The 23,527-nt window shown below is 34.6% G+C and overlaps 1 protein-coding gene across 5 annotated transcripts in view; it reads left to right on the forward strand.

The window, feature by feature from the left end:
- LOC123559693 (zinc finger protein GLI3-like) overlaps window positions 1-23,451 on the forward strand; it is a 127,250-nt gene extending 103,799 nt beyond the window's left edge. For all 5 annotated transcript variants that reach the window (XM_045351713.2, XM_045351711.2, XM_045351715.2 and 2 more), the window contains 9 exons: window positions 1,355-1,505; window positions 8,621-8,790; window positions 9,126-9,275; window positions 9,747-9,911; window positions 10,781-10,948; window positions 12,154-12,252; window positions 13,080-13,380; window positions 13,696-13,794; window positions 14,621-23,451. In XM_045351713.2, the coding sequence (XP_045207648.2) occupies window positions 1,355-1,505; window positions 8,621-8,790; window positions 9,126-9,275; window positions 9,747-9,911; window positions 10,781-10,948; window positions 12,154-12,252; window positions 13,080-13,380; window positions 13,696-13,794; window positions 14,621-16,875 (3,558 nt within the window). In that variant the 3' untranslated portion in view covers window positions 16,876-23,451. The remainder of the gene's footprint in view (window positions 1-1,354; window positions 1,506-8,620; window positions 8,791-9,125; window positions 9,276-9,746; window positions 9,912-10,780; window positions 10,949-12,153; window positions 12,253-13,079; window positions 13,381-13,695; window positions 13,795-14,620) is intronic.
- Window positions 23,452-23,527: the final 76 nt, after the last annotated feature.

Genomic DNA, 23,527 nt, shown 5'->3' on the forward strand with positions numbered 1-23,527 from the left:
CAACATTTATTTTCAAAATGTTTATTTACATTATGCTAACATGCGAGGAATGGCTCAGAATTTAGGAATAAGCTTCAAGCTTTTATTAAAACCTCCTTTTTGCAGACTGACTGAAAAATACATGTAACATAATGACATAAAACTTTTTTATGGAATATCATGGAGACATTCATAATGATAACAAAAAAGTTGTTAAAGGAATGTCAAAGTAAAGTTCATGTTACATAATGATTGCAAACATTTATGAAGAATGTCTGAGATAAGTCCACCTAACATAATGATTATAAATTTTTTCAAGAAAATTCAGTTTAAGACACAAAGTCATGTAACATAATGGTTTCAAAAACTCTCCATAAATCAGGAGTACCTATATTTCTTTGTCAATTTCAAGATATTTTGGTCAAGAGGTTATTTTTTAAGTATTGTCTTAGAGGTTTTATTCAGGCATAAATGTTAACAAAAATACTCAAAGTACTAAATACACACACACTCATGCATGTGTGTGCACATGCTCAACGACACACACACATGCACTCACACAGAGTATGGAGTTGTATAATGGAGCCAGGACTTGAAATTTTTTATTCATTTTTGTATTTTTTCACTTTTACTCTCTTACTGTCTCTGCATATTCCAACCTAGCTATGATTATCCAGTCTGGTAAACTTTTGCTGCAGACAAGTTAGAAATGTGCCACATTGTGAGATCAATGTTTAGGTATTAACAGATGGTCAGCATCTCTTGGCGATTCTGATTTATTTTGGATAAATACTTTTCAAGATCCTTTTCTGACAGGGTGTTTTATTGTTACACCACCAGATTCAAAATGCCTGGGGGTAATAATAGAGTCATGCATGTCCCAGTGTCATGTCTACTTCGTATCTTCTTAACCGCAAGAAGGGTTTTCAGAAAACTAGCGTCAGTTGTTAAGCTCATCAAGACAGCATGCACAGCATGCAACCAAGGTCCAAGGACAAGGTCACACTTGAAGTTCAAAGGTCATGATTGCAACATTCTAATTTCCCTGTACCAAATGGGTGTCTGGGGTATTAATCGCCTTTTGTGATAGCTCTAACTTTTCGCAATTTTGAGGTATCTTAAATTCTTCTTTGATACCCAAATTCATTTTATGATTTTGTCAAATATGATATTTTGGGACTAAAAAGGGACATACTTGCGTAAGCTTTGAATAGTTTCAGGAGTTCTCTCCTACAAACATATGCATGCAAGAAACGTAAACAGATATATAAAATTTTTAGAGTGGAGAGATTTTTTTACAGTCACCACACAAGACTTACACTTGTGTCAGTGCATACGGTAGAAATAACTTCAGTTTTCATACATTTGTTTTCAGTCCCAGATCAGCACGACAACGAAGGAAGCAGGCAGTAGCGTGGTCAGCAGCACTGTAGAGGCCGGGTACCAGGATATGAAAAGAACAAAGATCAAAGCTGAGAAAGATCCTTATCATCATCATCATCATCACCATCATCACCCAAGTCATAGTAAGTAAATTGAATGTAGAAACTGTTTTAATAATTCATTATCATCATCAGCATAACTTTTGTGATACCATCCAAGTCATAGTAAGTAAATTGATCATTCTTCATCAGTGTCATCATCAGCATCAACATCATGATATCAAAGTCAGTAAATTGATTATAAATACAACTTGAATTATTCATCAGTGTTATCAGCATCATCATCATCATCGCCCATCAACACGCTGGCCATAAGAAGTAAATTGTAAAGCGACTTCATTTTAACTACTATTTGAATCATGACCATTCATCATCATCATCTTCTTCAAATTTATCATCATCACCCAAGTAATAGCAATTAAATTACAACTTTTAATAATAAGATATCATCATTTTTACCATTTAAATCATAGAAAATACAGTAACTGTTGCCATTATCATTATATTTAGCATTAAGACCCTTTTGCCATAGAAAGTGTTCTGAATAATTTATTTTCTGCTCAAAGAAAGTGATGGTGTTATATAGATCATGATGATAAAAAACATGAAGCAGCCATGGTATTCCAGAAATTGAAGAAATGGATCTACTGCTTCGCTTAGGTTCCTGTCCTATGAATGTGGTTACTTCGGCAAAATTTCAAAAGAAATTTTTTATTAAAAGAAACGTAAATTTCTTTACATGACTCTGATAAATATGGATCCAATCCATTTAGGACTTAGAAATCAAAACAAAATTATCAGCAATGAATACAAGCCAAGATTTCTTCCTGTTAAAATTTTCTTGAACATACAGCAAATGTATCAAACATAGATCTTTCCTTTGTTTTAGACCTAGTCTAAGATTTTGTGACCCTGGAGAAAAAAAAACTGTGAAGAAACAAGGCAATCAGCCTGGAATTCTAGCCAAGTTTTCATGCAATTCAGACTCTTGAACATCTTTCAACTGTTAGGTTTTTTTGAAAATGAAGTTTAAGACCCTGTTCAGATGTGTTGTCTTTTAGAAAATTCCTATAAACAGCTGTGATGTGTTATAAGTTGGAATAAATTCATGTGTAAACAAGGAAAAAGAGCTAAAACCAGTCTATTTTTTTTTTTACATATAATTGATCTGAAAATGAATATGGCGAGTGTGTTCCATTCATTTGTTTTGAACACTCTGGACAGGGATATAAATGACGAGGAACAATGCCATTAAGTTATGCCCAGACAAAAAGTGATGGTTGGTCAATGGTGCAACTCCCCCTTGTGTCAGTGCATGTATTTCTACCTATGTGAAAAAGTAGGATACAGTCTTAAAAACAGTTTGTCTAGCTAGATTGTCCTCACTTGAACGGGGTCTTGAAATTCGAAAATATTTTGAATTTTGGAGAATGTATCAACTGTTTTACTAATTTGAAAAATCCTGACACTTAAAAGAGCATCTTTCAAAACACACACTCTCCTGGATCCTCAACAGAGGAAGTTTAATTTAGAGTAAGTGTTATGTGAGTTTTTAGAAGCGAAAAGCTATAAAGAGAGCTTATACCGAGATACTTTATGTTTTAAACAGGCATACACACTCAAGAATATGAATGTCTTTTACATCTGCTAGCTGTAAATAACAGAACACTTGTGGAAATTTAACCTAGAATATATACATGAATGATTTAGTTGCTTTCTTAGCATTATGCTGGAACAAAATCATGAGGGGTGGGGTTGTGGTACTCGAGTATTTATTGCAGTGTTTATGTGAGTCATGCAAAATTCATGCCCTGCTTTTTCCAGATCTTCTTGTAACCTCTTTAAACATTTAGCATTATAGGTGTAAAGAGACTAATTAGCAAGTGTCATAGAAGGTGTAAAAGAACTAAATGTTCAGACTGTATTTTCTATAAAACAAAACAAAAATTGTAATTAAGGCCACATGATTTCTTGTTATATATTCATTAGCTTTTGTTTTTTGTCCCAGTTGGAATAAGATCCAGATTTCTTATTATAGTCACATTAACCCTTAGCCTGCTGGCGGCAAGTGATTCTGCCTTTGCGACCAGTGCAGACCAAGATCAGCCTGCCCATCCGTGCAGTCTGATCATGGTTACTGTTCACTATTCAGTCAGTATATTTTAGGTAAGCACCCCTTTTAACAGTTAATGATACTGTCCAAGTTGAAAGATGGACAAGTTCATTATAGAAATTCAACAGGGTAAGGGTTAAATAGATCTCTGCCTGTTAGGTACAAAATAAATAGCGAAACAATTTTCAAATGAATTACCTTGCAAATGGTATTATACTGCATAGAAATACCAAATGATATATTACCTGATAGTATTTGTAAATGGTTTACAGATAGCAAATAGCATTTCACATTTTGTAAACCCACTGCATACCGGTAATAAATATAAACAACATTTCTTAAAATTGTAAATGAACAAAATATGAAATGCAAGGTGTCAAACATTTTGTAAATGATTTACATAGCAAACGATATTTACACATTAATTTTGTAAATGCACATTTGTAATTCAATAAAAATACATAGTAAATGACATTACATATATTGTAAATTATCTTCATAGCCAATGACAATACACATATGAGCCGTGCCATGAGAAAACCAACATAGTAGGTTTGCGACCAGCATGGATCCAGACCAGCCTGCACAACCGCGCAGTCTGGTCAGGATCCATGCTGTTCGCTAACAGTTTCTCTAATTCCAACAGGCTTTGACAGCGAACAACATGGATCCTGACCAGACTGCGCGGATCCGCAGGCTGGTCTGGATCCATGCTGGTCGCAAACCCACTATGTTGGTTTTCTCATGGCACGGTTCATATGTAAAAAATATGTAAAAAATGACTACATGGTAAAAGATATTACACATTTTGTAAATTATCTTCATAGCTGATGACAGTATTACACATAATAAATTATGTAAAACATCTACATCTATAGTAAATGACATTACACCTTAAATAATTCAGTTTCATAGCAAATGAGACATTACACAGTTTTAAATCATTCCATAGCAAATGTTACTGGAGGGTTCCATACGTTTGTAAATTACTGCATAGCAGATATATTATTTACATGTGTAAATTGACAAAATAATTTTCAAAATAGTGAAGGACGACACTTACGTATAAAAAGAATTGGACGACAACTTGCGTATGAAAAGAATTTGAACCAATGTCTTACCCAAACATGATCGTAACAGGCAACTGATGAAAGAGCATTTTAGAAAGAAAGAATTCTCAGTTTGCTGTATCTCTGTGGTTCAAGCTGATTCCATACCTCATATTTTTATTTTGATGCTATTCTGAGTTGATGCAGCATCAAATCCAAATGAGATAAAAAATAAATGAAATTTTGAATCTCTATCTGACAAGCTGGTTCACGTTGTGCTGATGGTCAACTTCAGATATAAACAAAGAGTTGGTAACAGCTCTCATTTGTCACAGTTAATCGATTACGTAACCGTAGAATGCTTTTAAAAGATTTTAATTGTTTTAAATCCGGGACGATCAGAGTTGATTGATGACAGTTTAATTTCAATTACATTTGCATCCCAAGCTGAGATTGTAGACAAGTCCTGAAAAACGTCTAGCAACCCAGGGACTGGACTGTTTTTTTCTAATCTGAAAAAATTACTTCTTGAAACTGGCTTGAAAGCCATATCAGGCAAACAAAATGAATACTAAACATTCTTTTAAGAGATATTTAGATCTACAAGTTTAAAAAGATGTGCTACATGTGTGGAACATTGTCTCCCGGGGATCAACTATCTATAATACATTAGAACAAATGATGTTAACAGCAGTGTAGGACTAGTAAAAACCACACGACTTACATACATAATGGGAGCGAGATGGGTTTTTAATGCACCTAATTAACCTACACAAATTATCTACACAAAAAATCTCCTCTACCTCCTGAAAGACCCAACATCTGTGCCAAAAAAAAATACATTGTAACAGTTTGGAAAGAAACAGTGTCGATTTGAGCCAGGGTCAGTGCTTTTATTTTAGTATATCTGTAAGGACGATCTTGACAGTTTCGGTGATTTCGGATGATTGATGATTCAGAAAGTCAACAAAAAATCCAAAAAGCATGTACCATACTTTTTGTTTTCAAAGGCCTGTAGCTCACATCAAAAGCAATATGCAGCATCAGAATATTTTGTACTTGGTGATGAAATAATGAGCCCTGGGCAAAAGTAGTCCGCTTAATTGATTAAATGCCTTTTTTTCCCCCCACATGTTCAGGAATAGGGATGTGCAATTCTCACCATTAATATCGTTCATATTATAAAGGTTCTATCAGTTTTGCTCATAGCAGTTTGTATCATTTGTGTGAAGCATGTGCGTCAGTATACTTTCAGATGATGTAAGGAAATAATGTAATTGTGTTTCAAGAAAACAGTTGAATAAACATGTAAAATAGCTTTTCGAGTTTTGTTGGAAAATGATAATACACTGAATTTATGTTTTTTGTTGAAACATTGCTGCTAAAATTGAGCTGGCAAAACTTACAAATGAAGACTGTGTTACCTTTTCAAGTCAAGGTCTGTTGCCTAAGAGTGGTAAAATACTGTAGTACATGCCAAAATATGGTTGCAAATAAAAGTAGGGATACCCAACCCTTCTTCAAAATAAAGATAGTATAAAACTATTAATCTCGACATCAAGAATTTGATCTCCAGGCTCTGCACCAATCTCAAAGTCCAAAGTTTGAGCTATAGACCTTATGATATGCTAACGTTTCGTAGAGTGGCCAAGCCCTCGTTCGAGTCACCGAATAGTGTGTTATCACTGCATAGCTTTGGGTTACTACTGCAGAGTTCAATGTCTTAATGGAACAAATTTGTGCATTGTAAATAGAATTGGAAAGTACTTATACCCCTTTCTCTAAAGAACTTGTCTACATAACAGCTATTTTGCTATGCCAAGCTTGTTAGCTCAGTGGTAGAGTACAGAGTCCTCAGAGGGCAAAGGCAAAATATTCTTCAATGAGAGAGTCATTAGTCTTGCTTACTTAATCAAGTGGGGGTGGGGTGGGGTGGGGGGGACAGAATCTAAGAACTCTAATTGGGTCAACTGACCACTGTTACATGAATTACATACTTTTGCAATACCACTTCAGTATGAAAACTACCATTGTGACTTTTGATTTTAATTATGAAAGAATGATACAAGTGTCTGTGTACATTCCTTTGTTTGATCTAGGCAAAAAATACATGAAATATAGTGTCCTGTCCTTTTTTGTGTACAAAAACTTGCTTTTCATTCATTTTCTTGATGGTTCTTTTGTAGCCTGGGACAAAGTTATGCGAGAAAAAAAATGGAGGATGCTTTTTTAGACAACTTGATAAACTTCTCTTTTCTGTTTAACAAGTAGGGCAATGTTATTTAACAGAATGTACATGTATATTGACGCAACAGGTTTCATTTCATTATTTAATCAGATTGATTTTTTTTTTAATATGAAACTGTTATAAAATGTATGCTAAAGGTTGTATGAGGAGTACAGTAAACTGTAAATGGTGGAGGTTTTAAGATGCAAGTTGATAGTCATGCTTTATGATAAAGAGGTATGAAAATCTACATAAAATTGATATCACCTGTCAGATGGTGGTGTTTATGGGGGGACTTGGACTGTTACACTGTAGTGAGTTTTTGACATTTAGGATCGGCTTTTTTACCAAGTTTTTTGGGTCATTTAGCGGTCCTTGGTTGCTGTTTGATGTCGCATGGTTACTTATCCGAATACTTTTTTTTTACGAGTCAAAAAGTGATTGACAGTTATTATAGAGATCATGACATGACTGACGTAAAAAAAATCTCTAAAAATTCAGGTTTATATTGCTAAATGGGAATATGTCATATTGAAAGCCCTGTGAGAAGCTCAGAATTTCCATCTAAATAGTTTACACAAGATCTTTCAAAAGTGAATGACTTAGTTAAAATACTTGAACAAGTTTCAATTTCTTTGCCTGCTGGTCACAAAATGTGTTGGTTTTTGGAGTTTTTTCTTGGCAGTGCCTGATTTCTGGCAATGTTCTGCATATAAAAGGCAACTTTTATAAATGTATAATTTATATAGTCAGAGAGTAAATCAGATATAGGTTATTTAACAATGGTCAGTAGGGTAGGTCCAACAAGAATTCTGGCAAGTATTAAAACGGGTTGTGAAAATATTTGACAGCAGGAAAAGTAACATTTTTTTCAACAGAAATGTTATATTAACAGGTATATCTTTTTACAAAATATCAATTTAAACTAATAAAGCACTTTTGGAGTAGATTGTAAAGTAAATGTGCTGTCCCATCCTCTATTGAAAAAAAAAGCAGTCCAGTAAAATAGTTGGTATTGTGTATTTGTAACTAGGTAGAAAGAAAATGTATATTTGCGAATACCTTAATTAGAGACTGTATATATCACCGTACACAAAGACGACCTTGATTTACATTTTGTTACTGAACAGATATTCAGCTATGCGTAAAACTTGAGTAGGCCAAAACGTCATTTGTGTCAGATTTAATCAGATCTTCGGAAGAAGATTAATGTACAACACAGCAGCCGATCTTGCGATTTATGCAAAGTTTGTTTTTCATTAAAATGCACACGAAAGTCTTGATATAGGTCCACAAGCTTAAATTATTGAACCATGAAAAAGCATTATTTTTTCTCATATCATCTAATATATCAAAGAGAGATAATGAAATATATTTTGTAATTCATATTGCAGCAGTTCTCTCCCTTCCTAGATATTTGAATGTTATTTAACTGCATGAATCAAAGTTAGAGGGTGAATAGTTATACACAGTTTCAAAACAGAGAACATTTTGCCTTGCTTTTCGGCTTGCTGAGATACTCACTTCGTAACTGGGTGACTTCTCAAGTTAACTGGATGTTTTGCTCTAGCTAACTAGGTGATTATTTGGATAAATGGGTGGCTGCTGTGGTCGACTGATCTAGCTAACTGAGTGACTTCCCTAGTTAACTGGATTGTTGCTCGGACTAACTGGGTAATAGGGCTTGCTAACACTGAGGCTGATCTAGCTAACTTAATGACTATTCTAACTAATTTGATAACTGTTCCTTCCTTTCCGTGTACCTAATATGAAGAAGATAATAAAAGTAAAATCATTTTGAATGTTTCAGGTTTGTATGAAGGTGAGGAAGGGGACGAAGGAGATGAGAAACCTCTCAGTGGAGACACTCACCTGGCTCCCGGCCACGTACCACAGGAAGGGGAACCAGACTTTATGGAAACCAACTGTCATTGGGAAGATTGTTCAAAGGAGTTTGATACACAAGAGGAACTTGTTAAGGTTAGTCTGTAATAAAGCCATTTTTAAAACTCCGGTGAAAGGGTCTGAACCTTGGTTATATAAAAATATGGTTTTGAAAACTGGGGTTCAAACTTCAAAACATACAAATGTAAAGATAAGATTTCAGCTCTGTAGGCTAATGAAATATAAGTATTGTCTACACATACTTTAATAAATGTTATGGGACTACAAAGGTCAGTGGTTTAAACAGCAGTTCAGTAATGAAGAGCAAGCAGCTAAACTCAAATTTCAGTTGTACATTAACTGAAAAACTTCATGTAGAATAAAACATTATTACTTGGTGATTGTTGAAAAAAATACCCTTAATCTTTCAGCATATAAATCAGGACCACATTCAGGCAAACAAGAAGGCATTTGTGTGTCGTTGGTCAGAATGTAGTCGGGAGGAGAAACCGTTCAAAGCCCAGTACATGTTGGTTGTACACATGCGACGCCATACAGGGGAGAAACCTCACAGATGTACTGTAAGTAACATGTTTTATTACATTGAAGGCTCTTAATTAAGAAATAATATGTAGCCAAACCATAATTTGATAAGGAGGGGCTTCCGTGGCCAAGTGGTTAAGGTCGCAGACTTCAAAATCACTTGCCCCTCACCGCTGTGGGTTCGAGCCTCACTCGGGGCGTTGAATTCTTCATGTGAGGAAGCCATCCAGCTGGCTTATGGAAGGTCGGTGGTTCTACCGAGGTGCCCACTCGTGATGAAATAATGCACGGAGGGGCACCTGGGGTCTTCCTCCCATCAAAGCTGGAAAGTCACCATATGACCTTTAATTGTGTTGGTGCGACGTTAAACCCAAACAAAACAAAAATAATAATAATAGGGAAAAGATCTTACTTTCGCCTTCGTGAAAATATTTAATTGTTTCCCTTATCGATGATGATATATTTCAATATCTAACTGAAAACAAACAAATATCCTCTATACTTTTCAGTTTGAGGGATGTATGAAAGCATACTCAAGATTGGAGAATCTCAAAACTCATCTAAGATCTCACACAGGCGAGAAACCCTACATGTGCGAGTTTCCTGGTTGTACGAAGGCCTTTAGTAATGCCAGTGATAGAGCCAAGCACCAAAACAGAACACATTCAAATGCTGTAAGTGTATATCATGATCTCCTTTCATACCATGATGAGACAAAAGTTGAGCCATATTCATGATTTGTTAATCACTGTAAATAATGTAATTATTGCAGTAGTTCTATTGTCGATTATATTCGCAACAGAAAGACATGTAAAGTTGAAACACTCGTGAATTTCAAGCATTAGTATCTAAAAAAGAACTGTTTTACACAAAATCTTTACACTTAAAGTCTTACAAGATGGGACCCGCCCGCTTAGCTCAGTAGGTAAGAGCGTCGGTCTACGGATCGCGGGGTCGCGAGTTCAATCCTCGGGCGGGGCGCATGTTCTCCGTGACTATTTGATAAACGACATTGTGTCTGAAATCATTAGTCCTCCACCTCTGATTCATGTGGGGAAGTTGGCAGTTACTTGCGGAGAACAGGTTTGTACTGGTACAGAATCCAGGAACACTGGTTAGGTTAACTGCCCGCCGTTACATGACTGAAATACTGTTGAAAAACGGCGTTAAACCCAAAACAAACAAACAAACAAACTTACAAGATGGATAATGTCTGTTTACTTACCAAATCCTATAACAAAAGTGATAATTGTTTACATTTAGTGACAATGACACGTTTTCCTCACTGACGATATTCTACCTTTTTTATCAAATTTAAGACACTTACACAACATCAGCAGAATCTTTTACTGCTGTTATTACTTAATATCTGCTCTTCTCAATATTTCATCAGAATGTTTAGTAGATAATTGATATAATTTGCTGTTTCAGAAACTATTTGTGCTTCCTTTTGCAACTTGAGCGACTAATGTATTACGGTATTATATATCTCAGTATTTCGTCAGAATTTTTATGAGATACATTGATAATATTACTATTTCAGAAACCATATATTTGTAAAGCCCCTGGCTGTACTAAACGGTACACTGATCCTAGCTCTCTTCGTAAACATGTAAAGACAGTTCATGGCCCGGAATTTTATGCAAACAAGAAACACAAAGGTGATATACCTCAGTCGTGCAAACTGGAAAAGAAAGATGAAAATGAACAAGTAAGATTTCTAAGCTTCCTTTTCTCATATGAACTTTTGTTGATGAATCAGCCTGTATGTATAATAGGGTTATTATAACAGTAACTTAATCTGCATTGTTGTATATGGCTCGAGTTGGTTTTGCTATGCGGGATTCCACAAAGTGCATGTGCCGAGTGCGATCTGGCCTGGCAAAATCCACAGGAGCTGAATGCATTATTGTAGATCAAGATACTGTTTTAATGGCCCTTCCATTATATACACTTTCCTGTTTCTTGTGTTATATCATTCAAAATTGACTATAACTTTTAGTTAATTATGTCTCCTACACCACATTTCTCACCAAACTTCAACAAAATGTGTTTGCCAATAAGTCCTCGGCCAAGTTGGATAACTAGCCAAATTGGCCAGGCACTTCAGAATTGTGGCCCTTGAATTACCGATAGGCCACTATCTCCAACACTTACTCCAAACCTATCAAAGGTATATTTTCTGCAAGTAAACAGTATATAAAGACAGGCTTACTATTCAGATAATTAGGCAGTTGTGGGAGACATGTGCTTTTCTTAAAAGCAGCTCTTTTTAAGACTGAAAACTTGTCGAAACCCCTTTCATTATTTCCAATTGAATATTTTTCCATTTTCATGAAATACATGCATTTTTTCGTAGCTAAATAATAAATATAGATACAATAGCAGTGAAAGTTTCATTTTAAGACTTAAAACAATTAACAAACAAACTATAAAGATCTCAGCAACAATAACATTGTAAAGTCGTTTAATTTCATGGGGACGAAATTTTGTGGTTTGTGCCATTTGTACAGGGATATTAATTTGTGGGTTTTAACTTTCGAACATAAAACTACTGGTAGTGAGAATGTGACTTGTTTGTCGGCATTTAATTTCATGGATTGACTCAGCCGCCAAATCCATGGAAACTAGTTTCTGGGAATATGTATTATTTCTCAGTATGCATTATCACAACTAAATAAGGACTTTCAGACACTGTTAAAAGCAGCAAGAGTACTGTTTTCAAAGACTTCAGTGAATGGAAAGACTAAATAATCAGAAAGGGCATTTTTATAATTTTCAGTCTTTCACTGAACAAACAAACAATATCCCCTTTTAAATACCAAGGATCTGTCATAGAATTGTTCCAAAAGGTTTTACTGGAATATTAATTTGTCCACATATATGTATACATTTTTCTATATCGTACACTTTCAGCATCAAGATGATAGTAGGGAGGAAGGCACAACAAAGGTCGAGGAGTGCATGTCAGTTGGGCCGCTGCAGACGTCATCTGGTGATAGACGTAGCTCACAGGTATATTTTTGGGTTCTTTCTGAAGAAACTGCAAATTGAAGGAAAGCAATTGTATTTATTTGATTAGAAAATATAGATTTAACAAGAAGCCATTTCTGGACTGTCCAGTCAGTCTACGGAAGGGGGCAACTTAGTATGAACCTTGGCAGGACCTTTATAGAACATTTATCTAAAGTAAAAAAGTCTCTTTTATGAAAGTTGTCATTTTCTGAATAATAGCAAAACAAGTATTGACATTAAATTGAACTGAACAGCAAACAAATCTTCTACTATTGTATTGTAAAGTGATTTTTGAACAAAGTTATTTATATTTTTCAGTGTACTGAAATTATATAAATTCAATTCTAACAAGATCCGAATTATTTTCCTATTAAACAAAGAAGACTGAAAACAGTGAATTATTATACAACAATTCACTGTTCTGACATCACAATTATTACGTCATAGCGGCGCGCTGGAAAAGAAACCAATTGAAAACGGGCAAATATTTAATGAATGCCGTCAAGGATGTACTTTAAAGTCCTTGGTAACGTGTTAGAATCGAAATAATATATCTCATTTAGTCATTTGCTCTTGAATAAAATCATTGTTTGTCTTTCAGATGCGTATTATTATATCACTTGGACTGCGCCCTCGTGATATAATTCCTTCGCATCTGAACTCCAAACAATGATTTATTCAGCGACAAATCACTAAATGAGATATATTATTTCTTAATTAAATTGGTACAAAAGAAGGTTATATCACGACATTGTGAAAAGTAGCAAATTTCAGACAGGCAAGATTTTCCCTTTTAGAATAAACTAACAAATTGATGTCTGCTTCAGGATAATGTTGGCTCAGTAATACAACAGCATCCTTCACCGCAAAGTAGTCCGGAGGTCAATGTAACCAATAATCTCCAATCAGAGATGGATGATCACATGACCTCAGGGTCACAGGTCATTGCTGTGGGCCAGAGTGGAGGAATGGAAGAAGATGCAGACGTTCCGGAACCAGATGAAGCTGAAGTCCCTGGTTCAGATAATCTGGTTGTAATGAGGCAAAATAGACTGAATACAAGTCGAACGCTTCAGAAACGTAATCTACAGAAAAATTTGGCGCTACTTCCTCCAGTTGGCCATAACAGTAAGAAAATTTCATATAATTTCGAACTGTTTTATTTTCTTGACCTACATAGAGAGTCATAGAAATCTTTGGCACTTCCAATATAAATTATGATAAGTTTTCTTTTTACGTAATTGTAAACTCTTCGTAGTTACAATCGAACTTGAAACTTCAATATTTTTCCATACTGACTTCCAAATTCTTATAAGATGCACAACATCATTGTTGAGTTCAGTTTAATATGTTTTGTTGCATTTAATATTTCTTTAGCGGAGATATTTTTCAATTTTACTGGTGCCAAAGAACACATTTATAAAATTTATTGTATAAACACAGGAGCACGTAAAGAAGGTGGAGGCCATTTGCAGACGTCACTTACTGATCTCAAACCACCAGCAGTTCCCAACCACAGCAAACGTATCACAGATCTCCATAGTAAATACACCATTTCATTTACTAGTAAAATTTTTATACCAGAAATCCTGCTACCCCTATCATAGGCTTTTAAAATGATGTATTGTTTCTATCTGAATTTTTCAAAGTAAAACTGCAACATGAAAACTCTGTTAAGGATTAGATAGTTGCAACATGAAAACTCTGTTAAGGATTAGGTAGTTGCAACATGAAAAATCTGTTAAGGCTTAGGTAGTTGCAACATGAATGCAACATGAAGACTCTGTTAAGGATTAGGTAGTTGCAACATGAAAACTCTGTTAAGGATTAGGTAGCTGCAACATGAAGACTCTGTTAAGGATTAGGTAGTTGCAACATGAAAACTCTGTTAAGGATTAGGTAGTTGCAACATGAAAACTCTGTTAAGGATTAGGTAGCTGCAACATGAAAACTCTGTTAAGGATTAGGTAGGTGCAACATGAAGACTCTGTTAAGGATTAGGTAGTTGCAACATGAAAACTCTGTTAAGGATTAGGTAGTTCAAACAGTAGATTTTCTTCACATTCTTTGAATGCTGTATAATATAGGATAAGAATGTTTGTTTGAAATCGTGAAATATCACTGCCCATGTAGCGTGATTAGCGCTACCAGTAATTATATTGACTTGTGTTTATACAGGAAGTAATGATTTTTTCTTTGAATAATCTTAATTGATTTGTCACCAGAATAGTGTGCATCTGTATCGTTTGCAACAACAGCTGAAACACATGAGAGACTTAGAGCATGAAGGCATAAATTTAGATTTGTCATTTTACTGTTTTGATCATTATAAAAAACTGTTTATTAATTTTGAGATATCTGTTTACAGGTGGTGGTGATTCCCACAGTACTAATATGTTCCGTACAAGGCGAGACAGCAATACAAGTACACTCAGCTCATACTACAGCAGTTTACGTTCGGACAATAGTCCGAACCCATTCGGCAGTCTTGCTTCAAGCAGACGGTCAAGTGAACTATCAACGAACCGTCTTAGTATCACGAACTCTCCATACGAGTATGATATCACGGGAAATCGACCATATCATTCACGTAGATCATGTAACAGTGACTCAAGTGCGAATATGAGTCATATGGAGGCTCAGTTCCAAAAGACAAATCTTGGCAGCCAGCCAAACTTACAATCGCAGTCAAACTCGGTGAATTCTAGTATGCATAGTCCGTCTAGTAAATATCAGCAGGAGAGAATAGCGAGATTTCTCGCAGCAAGACAGGATATGAGTAGTGCGAGAAACAGTGCTCATAGCACACCATGTCGAACTCCGTTACCAAACGAAATGCCAAATAAGGATGCTAGAAGGGCCAGTGATCCTGTAAGGGCAATGGACCCTAATTTTAATGGTGCCTTAAAACAGTTACAGCGATTTCATAGTTTAAATATGGGCAAACCGCTCCCTGTGCCACAGGGACGTAGTTTACGCCACAAATCAGGGTCTCGTAATACGTTTAATTCTTCACGAAGTAGTATAGCAACAGATCCAGATCATAGTAACGGTGAATTTGACAGTCAGATAATGGATACTGATACAGAGGCAGCTTTAGAAGAAAAAATGTTAGAAGATAATGAGGATATGATTATTCCGGACGATATGCGTAGGTTTTTGAATGAAAGATATGGGGATGGACATTCGCTTTATTCATATGATCCTAATGCATTGACAGAATCGGAAATTTTCTATTTACAACAAGGTGCGTGTGGTGCTAATAATAATAATCAGACTGGCGGTAGTTTTGCGCAGCATTCACATGATGGATCTAGTGGCGGGAACCAGTTTTCTGCAAACAATTCTGTTCAGGGAATGCAAGCGCAAAACTTTTACAATTCAAACAGTGGAATGCCAAATAAGGAAAATATGAATTATAATATGAACCCAAATATGGAAAATATGCAAATGAATTCACCTGGTCACATGACCAACAATATGCCACCTGATCAAATGTTATTACAACATCAGTTATCACGTGAAAACACTGCAGCATGGGTTCAACGACAGAATGCCCAAAATCTACCTCAGTCGCAGGGCATGTTCCCGCCCGTCACCCCAACCCAGGAACCAAATGTTTTGTCTCATGGGAACATGCCTCCTCCAAAACCAAAGGATAGAAACATGAATCCAAATGTGAACTGGAATATGATGAATGCAAACATGCAGCACATGAATAGTAACACTCAGAATATGCATCCCATGATGCATTCCCCGATACCTCCCAATATGCCCGCGCCACACCCACCCCTCACACCAAAATCTGGTCATAGCATGAATCATCCACATTATCCTGTAAAAATGAATCAAATGCATCCTAATCAAACACAGATGATGCAGAATCAAATGATGCAAGGTCACATACCACATCCGCCATCAACGAAATTGGAACGAGGTAGTCCACAAGTTCAAGTACCGCACATTAGCCAGTCGCAGATCCCTCCAAGGGCCAAGGCAGCCAATAGAAATCAGATGATGCAGCAACAACAACAACAATCGTCTGAACAACAACAACAACAAATGGGTCCACCCAATCAAAATGCTCTAATGACTATGCAAGGGAACAATTTCCCGCAAAAGATGTATGGTGGATATTGTGGTCCGATGAATATGCCCCAGCAGACGCAGCAACAACAGTATCTTAACCCGCAATATAATAACATGAATATGCAGCTGGGACCCATGAACAATCAGGAATTTAATCCAAATTGTCAGCAAAGTACACAAGATCACAGGTCCCCATTCAGTAAGTTAGAAATGTCTCCAGGTTGTAACCAGGTTACAAGTTCAACGGATGTTGTTGCGGAGCGTCCACAAGAAACGGAGGCTCCACCTATTGAAAACTTCATGGACAACTTAAATTCTATATCAGCGGAAAATTTTATGGATAACATTAATTCGATATCGCAGGAAAACATGAATAATATGTATAGTCCGACTGCAATGAGCAATCGCTCAAACTCGCAGGCTTCGCGGTACAGTGCGGCTCTTATGAACACGTCAAATATGGTTGTAAATGACATGAGTTCAACGATGCTTCAGTTAGCGGAAGAAAATAAATATTTCAGCCGCAGACAATGATTAAATTCTAGAAACCAGTGTCATAATAGAAAGAAATGTGTTCAGTTATTTTTCGTGTGTCGAATTAAATGTATTCATTATACATGCTGTTATAAAGTATCAGAAAACTTGGAGTATTTTCTATTTCAGTCTCCTTGTTTGAAAATTTAAAAAATGAATATTCAGTGGTGATAAAAGTTATATTTTTTCGAAATGATTTCGGTGAAAAGTATTGGTTGTTGTCACCCAACAATGGGTTGTGAGATTAGGATAAAATATTTTTTATTGTTAAGGGTATACAGTGGAGTTGTGTTCAATACTTACTTGCTGGACTATGTTGTTTAATTTCTATGTTACCATGGTAACTCAATGTAAATGGAATTCCATTTTGTACAAATAAAAATCTCGAATGCTAGATTCTAATTTTTTTACATCGCCAATTTTAAGTGAAGGTTATGGTACGTTACAGCCATTAATAAAAATTAAATTTGAAATACTGTGAAATCATTTAATTTCGTGGGCATTAAATTTCGTGGTTTTGGTCAAAACGTCAGTTTCGTGGGGATATGAATTCGTGGATTACTACTTTTGAACATAAAGTGAATGGGAATTTTACTTGTTCGTTGGGATTAAATTTTGTGGATTGACTCAACCACGAAAATTAGTCCCCCACGAATATTAATGATTTCACAGTATTGAGATCTTAAAATACCATTAGTTTTTAAAGCTGTCCTAAACACGTTTATTTAAAGCTGTCCTTTTACATTGAGATACCATAAAATCTCTGAGGACAGTAGAAATCCAGAGATATTTCAAGGGTAAATACAATTTATGTGTTGTTTAATAATTCAGATTTCATTTTAAGCAGTCAAATCTTGTCTTTAGTAGTCACTGATGAAAATTTCACAAAATCTTGCTCACCCTGAAATTTACATAATGGACTCTTCAAGCCTATTTAAACTGGATTGTTTCAATGTGGCTTTTAGGGTGGGGAAGCAGCTCAGTCCAGGATCGGAATTACAGACATTTTTTTATTTGTTTTGATACTTAATGGAAAAAGTTGGAAGTGGGGAGACCTACGTTGCTGAGGGGTTAAGGTACCAGACTATAGATCTATTGCCCCTCAGTGTTGTTGGTTCCATGTTAGGGTGTAGAATTTTCAAGTTTTGGGTTCTACCTGGGTGCTCAGCTGATTTTGAAATAATGTTTGGAGAGGCCTCAGGGGTCTCTTTCTCTCTCCGTCATTAATGCAACCTCCCCATACGACTAATTTTGTCAATGTGACAATAAACCATATGAAACTAAAGAAATGATTTTATCATGTTGCTACTAGAGAAAAGATATGACTAAGGCTACATCTTTTTTTGTTATATTTCTCTTGTTAATTATATTTTGTAATAATAATATGCCAGTTTTATATGTGATTTTAAATTACATATATTTTCTATGTCAGTGTGAGGCATTTATTAAGCATTTCTTTACATTATTGTTTTTAATCATTTGATGAAAAATGTGTGCTATATGAATGAAAAGTGCTATTTTTATCAAAACTTTAAATAAGGATGTCTTTTTGACAGATTTTAAACAAAATTTTACATAATCAACTTGATACATAATCAGCTTAAGGTTGTGCCCAATTTATTGTTTATCAAATAGTATTTTATGCTTTTTATTGTTTTCTGTAAAAAAAAGGTAAAATGAACCTCTCCATGAGAAAACCAACGTAGTGCATTTGCGACCAGCATGGATCCAGACCAGCCTGCGCATCCGCGCAGTCTGGTCCGGATCCATGCTGTTCACTTTCAAAGTCTATTGCAATTAGAGAAACCGTTAGCGAACAGCATGGATTTTGACCAGACTGCGCAGATGCGCAGTTTTCTCATGGCGCAGCTCAAATATACTAATATTAACTGATAATGAAACTGCTCATATGACCTGGCTCCTAAATCAGGGATTCCTTTCTGAAAGACTTGAAATTTCAAAACTGTTGTCTGTAAAATGCAAGATCTGCCTTTTTTAAATAACAAAAATGCTCACTTTAAAGCAGAGTCCCAACAGGCTTCAAATCAGGGGTTCTTTATTAAGCAATTGAAATGTTCAAGAAATATCCTCGTCTCTTTGATGAGTAATTACGTTAATTTTATTTTTTGCAATACTCAGAAAAAGACATTTTAGCTCAAAAATATTATGGAAAATATGAATAATAGTCCCACTTAAGAGGGAAACTTGTTGTTTGCTCTTTATTTCTAGCCGTCTATTTACAATACAGTCAAACCTTGTTAGAGCCCATGGCTGAGAGAGCCAGGACTTTTAGTTTTAGACGGTCTTTAATAACAGGTTAAATTGCAATGGAAAATAAAACAGCAAGATTGACTGTATCTATAGATAAAATCTGATGTTTAAATATTTGAGCTTAGTCATTAGATTAGGGTACAAGTGCCTTTAAACATTTCAAGATGTACGAGTATAATGACTTTTAACCCTAGTTAAAAAAATGTACATGTACTTTAAAATTTCAGTGTGTACATATATGTGTGTATTTGAAAGAGCTAAAAGTTTGGATATATGTATATTTGAATGAGATTTTCTAAGAAAACTTGTTTTAAAGCATAAAATGTAGGGAATTAAATTCCATTGAATTTTGTCTATACTAGTATACAAAGTTTTAGGAGTGAAATTCAACATACTTCTTATTTTTAGAGATTAAAAATTTATGAATCTCATAGTATCTATATGTTTTTGTGTTCAGGTTTTGATAATGTGAAAATACTCGTATGAAGATATGCAAGCCAAAGGCTTTTGTGTGATTGTTATAAACTTCAGTGGTTGAACTTCGTAAATACTTCAGTGGTTGAGATTTGTAAAACACTTCAGTGGTTTAGATTTGTAAAATACTTCAGTCATTGAGATTTGTAAAACACTTCAGTGATTGAGATTTGTAACATACTTAAGTGGTCGAGATTTGTAACATACTTCAGTGGTTGAGATTTGTAACATACTTCAGTGGTTGAGATTTGTGGAACTCTTCAGTGGTTGAGATTTGTAAAACACTTCAGTGGCTGAGATTTGTAAAATACTTTAGTGGTTGAGATTTTTAATATACTTCAGTGGTTGAGATTTGTAAAACACTTCAGTGGTTGAGATTTTTAATATACTTCAGTGGTTGAGATTTGTAAAACACTTCAGTGGTTGAGATTTGTAACATACTTCAGTGGTTGAGATATGTAAAACACTTTATGGTTGAGATTTTCAGCATACTTCAGTGGTTGAGATTTGTATAGCAAATTAGAGAGTTTGAGATTTCAATTTCATGCATGCTGGACGTGAGGATTTCCCATGCTTTTCTGGTGCTAGAAGAACTCATCATACACCCTGGGTGTAAAATGACTCACATGCTGTGATTTATGAATAAATGTGTTAACTTATATGTTACTATAATAACAATAGTACTTAAAAGAAAAGCTTTCATTATACCTTTAAATCTTCTACAAATTGAAGTATACGGCATGCAAGAAAAAGAATCTAACTCTAGGTGAAGGTGCAGATGGAAATATCTGGCTCTTGGGTAAATGTTTTGGGGTAACTCGGCAGAGATTCGTTACTGCCTTAACAGTTACCTTCGTGCCAGATAATCCTAGCTGCGCTTTCAACCAGTGAAAGATTCTTATAATAATGTAGATATTCATTCATGACAACAAACATCTTTCTACAGAAACGGATAATTTTCCTGATTAGAGGAAATTCTTTGTTAATCCACATCTTCAGATCAACAACCTTGGTACAGCAAACTAAATTTTCATCTTTCCAGCAGAGTTTGCTTTTGTGAGGTAGCACTGTACATAGGAATATGTGTTAACTTAAGCTGTAAGAAACGTAGAATAAATTTCATTGAGCTGCATGCTTTCTGTAAAAAAAAAAACAGTTTTGAATGTCAGAATTAGATTTCACAAGTGTCTGTAAGAACATTGACATGTTTTATGTAATCTAAATACTATATTAGGGTGTTTTCAACATTAACAATCTTATTGCTTGTCAAAATCCTCCTGTATGTTTATGAAAAAATCCAGTATTTGTTGATACGTTTTCTGTAGAAACATGATTGACATTAAAGTGAACTAAAATGATTAGAAAGCTGAATTTATTAAAGCTTAAGTGTGACAGTACGCTTAACTATTAAGTGCAGCTGCACTTAAATGTCTTCCATTTATCATTTGGTGCATATTTTATTATTATTTTTACTATTGTTGAATGTTTGTTTTTACAGATGCTTTTATCAACTACAGCAGAAAATGTGATATCCTTCCATCCCTATAAACCTTGTAATGGCCTGTTTTGTCTTCAATTTTGGAATGTGCTAAAAACAGTCGCAGGGGTGAAAGGATTTCACTATATTTTAGCATTTAGCTCATGCATTTATATTTCAAATCATTTTTAATAGCATTAAAATTTTTGATTGCCATTAAACATCATTTTAATGTCATTAATTATCATATTTTAATGGCAGTTAAAAGTATAACAGTGGTATGAATGTATGGATTAAATGTAAAGCAGACATTTTTGTCATTTATGCTTCCATGAAATAGGAGACGAAAAGCATTTCGTTCAAAATAAGTAAACTATTACAATTATTCAAGGCTATAGCCACAAAGTTAATGCACTGAATTTTTTCCTATGCCCAGTTTAGTTGAGAACAGATTTGAAACTAAAACAATAATAGAAAAAAAATGGAAGTTGATTATCAAATTTTATCTAAACCAAGTAAAATTTCTTGAATAGCATAAGTTTATTTTCATTGTTGAAATGTTTTACCAGAAGCAAGCTTTATTAAACATGTACAAAGTTGAATTGTGCTAGCGTTTTTAAAAGTCAAAATAAGGCAGTATTTGCTTAATGCCCAAATTCATGGGAAAAAAATCTACAGAAGTGCTATTGTTGTTAAATTATTCATACATATGCTTCAGTAGCTGGACATGTATTATGAATATTCTGCCATGTGCAGCATTTCCAGTTTTCAACAGATAGTGAACTTACCTTTCGAAACTGTCTGATTATAGGGTTCAGTAGATTTCAAGGTTCTTATGCTCTAAAGTGTGCTATATTTAACAAGTTCTGTTGACCATTGAGATAAAAACTATGCAATTGTTTTAATGCTAATTCATTTTTACATGTAAATTATTGAGATTTTTGTGCCTTAATTTCATATTGAATCGATTTTTGTACCGGTAAATGTGCTGTATATACTCGTAATGGGGAAAACTTGTTGTTGTTAAACATGGACTTGTTGCTTAGAACCTAATGATAGGTCTCTTGGATGGTCGATTTAGATATACTTTTCTTCAAATCAGCTTTCGGTACAAGTCATATGAAAGGAATAATAGCTTAGTCTAATTTTTGATATAGAGACTAGCATTTTAGAATGAATTGCCCGCTGGTTATCACCAATGGGTTGTTTTCAAAAGTATTTGATCGAAAACTTAATTTACCCTTCATTAAGGTAATTGGACCATTATGGCAATCTGGATTCTCTCATGATTACATATTTTCTTATTTCTTATTTTCTGCATCTTCGGGCCATAAGAGTAGATGGCTTTTCGTGACTGAAGAAAGCTGAAATCACGTAAGAAACTGAAAGCAAGGATTGTTGTTATGGGTGCACCACCTGAATATTTGAAGTGGTAAAATTACTGTCCATGATTTGTATAAAACTACCAAAATCATAGAGCCTCTACTTAAAGAAGCATTTGTGTTTATAATGATCTATTGATACAGAAAACAGCTCATTGACAAAAAAACCTGTCATTAGTATCTAAGTTTCATTCATTGACATAAAAAGTGCTAATTGTTTACATAATTATGTTTTTGTCACATAAATTTTGTTTTAATGTTTCTGACATACGAGGTTGCTGACCATTGCATTCTTTTCTTTAGCGGTCTTGCAGTGATCTGAGTATTTTTATTTTGTTTTTATGTCTTTTGGCAGTCACAGATTTTTAGAGCTAACCCCTGACCCATATGGAAATTAAAAAGTTCCATATGATTACACACCTTTCATTTACAGCAAATTACAAAAAAAAAAATGAAATTGGTAAATGAAGAAATCTTAAAAAAGAAGTCCGTATATAGGATTGAAGTAAGTACCGGTAATAATAAAGTAAAGCTTCACATCAACATTTTACTGTGTTACTAACACACTAAATGACTTATCTACATATTTTACGGACTTAACAAGAATTGTTTTTTATAAATACTGCTAAGGACTCGAAGCATTTTGTTTTTTGTTTTTAAATATATTTACAACAGACTCTGCTTTAAACAAACTGAAAGTACTTCATAACTTTTGAAATTTTGAAAAAAATGACATTTAACTTTAAATGTAAATTAAAGACTTTATTTTTAGTCGCAAATTTCATTTAAAATAAAAAGACCACTGTCTTTTAATTCAAAACATGTAATGGTTAGCACAATAGTGTTGTTTAATACTATTTACATTTTGTTTTTATTTCAGCCCATGTTGATGCTACATTACTCATTATGTTTTGTACAATTGTTAAGTCTAGATGGATGTATTACATAGCAAATATATATATTTCAAACAGACATGTCTTTGTGTGGATTTTGATTCCTATATAAAGGTGGCTGTTGAGGCTGATTATGAATATTGTAATATCAATTT

Source organism: Mercenaria mercenaria, chromosome 10, assembly GCF_021730395.1.
Source record: "Mercenaria mercenaria strain notata chromosome 10, MADL_Memer_1, whole genome shotgun sequence".
NCBI lineage: Eukaryota > Metazoa > Mollusca > Bivalvia > Venerida > Veneridae > Mercenaria > Mercenaria mercenaria.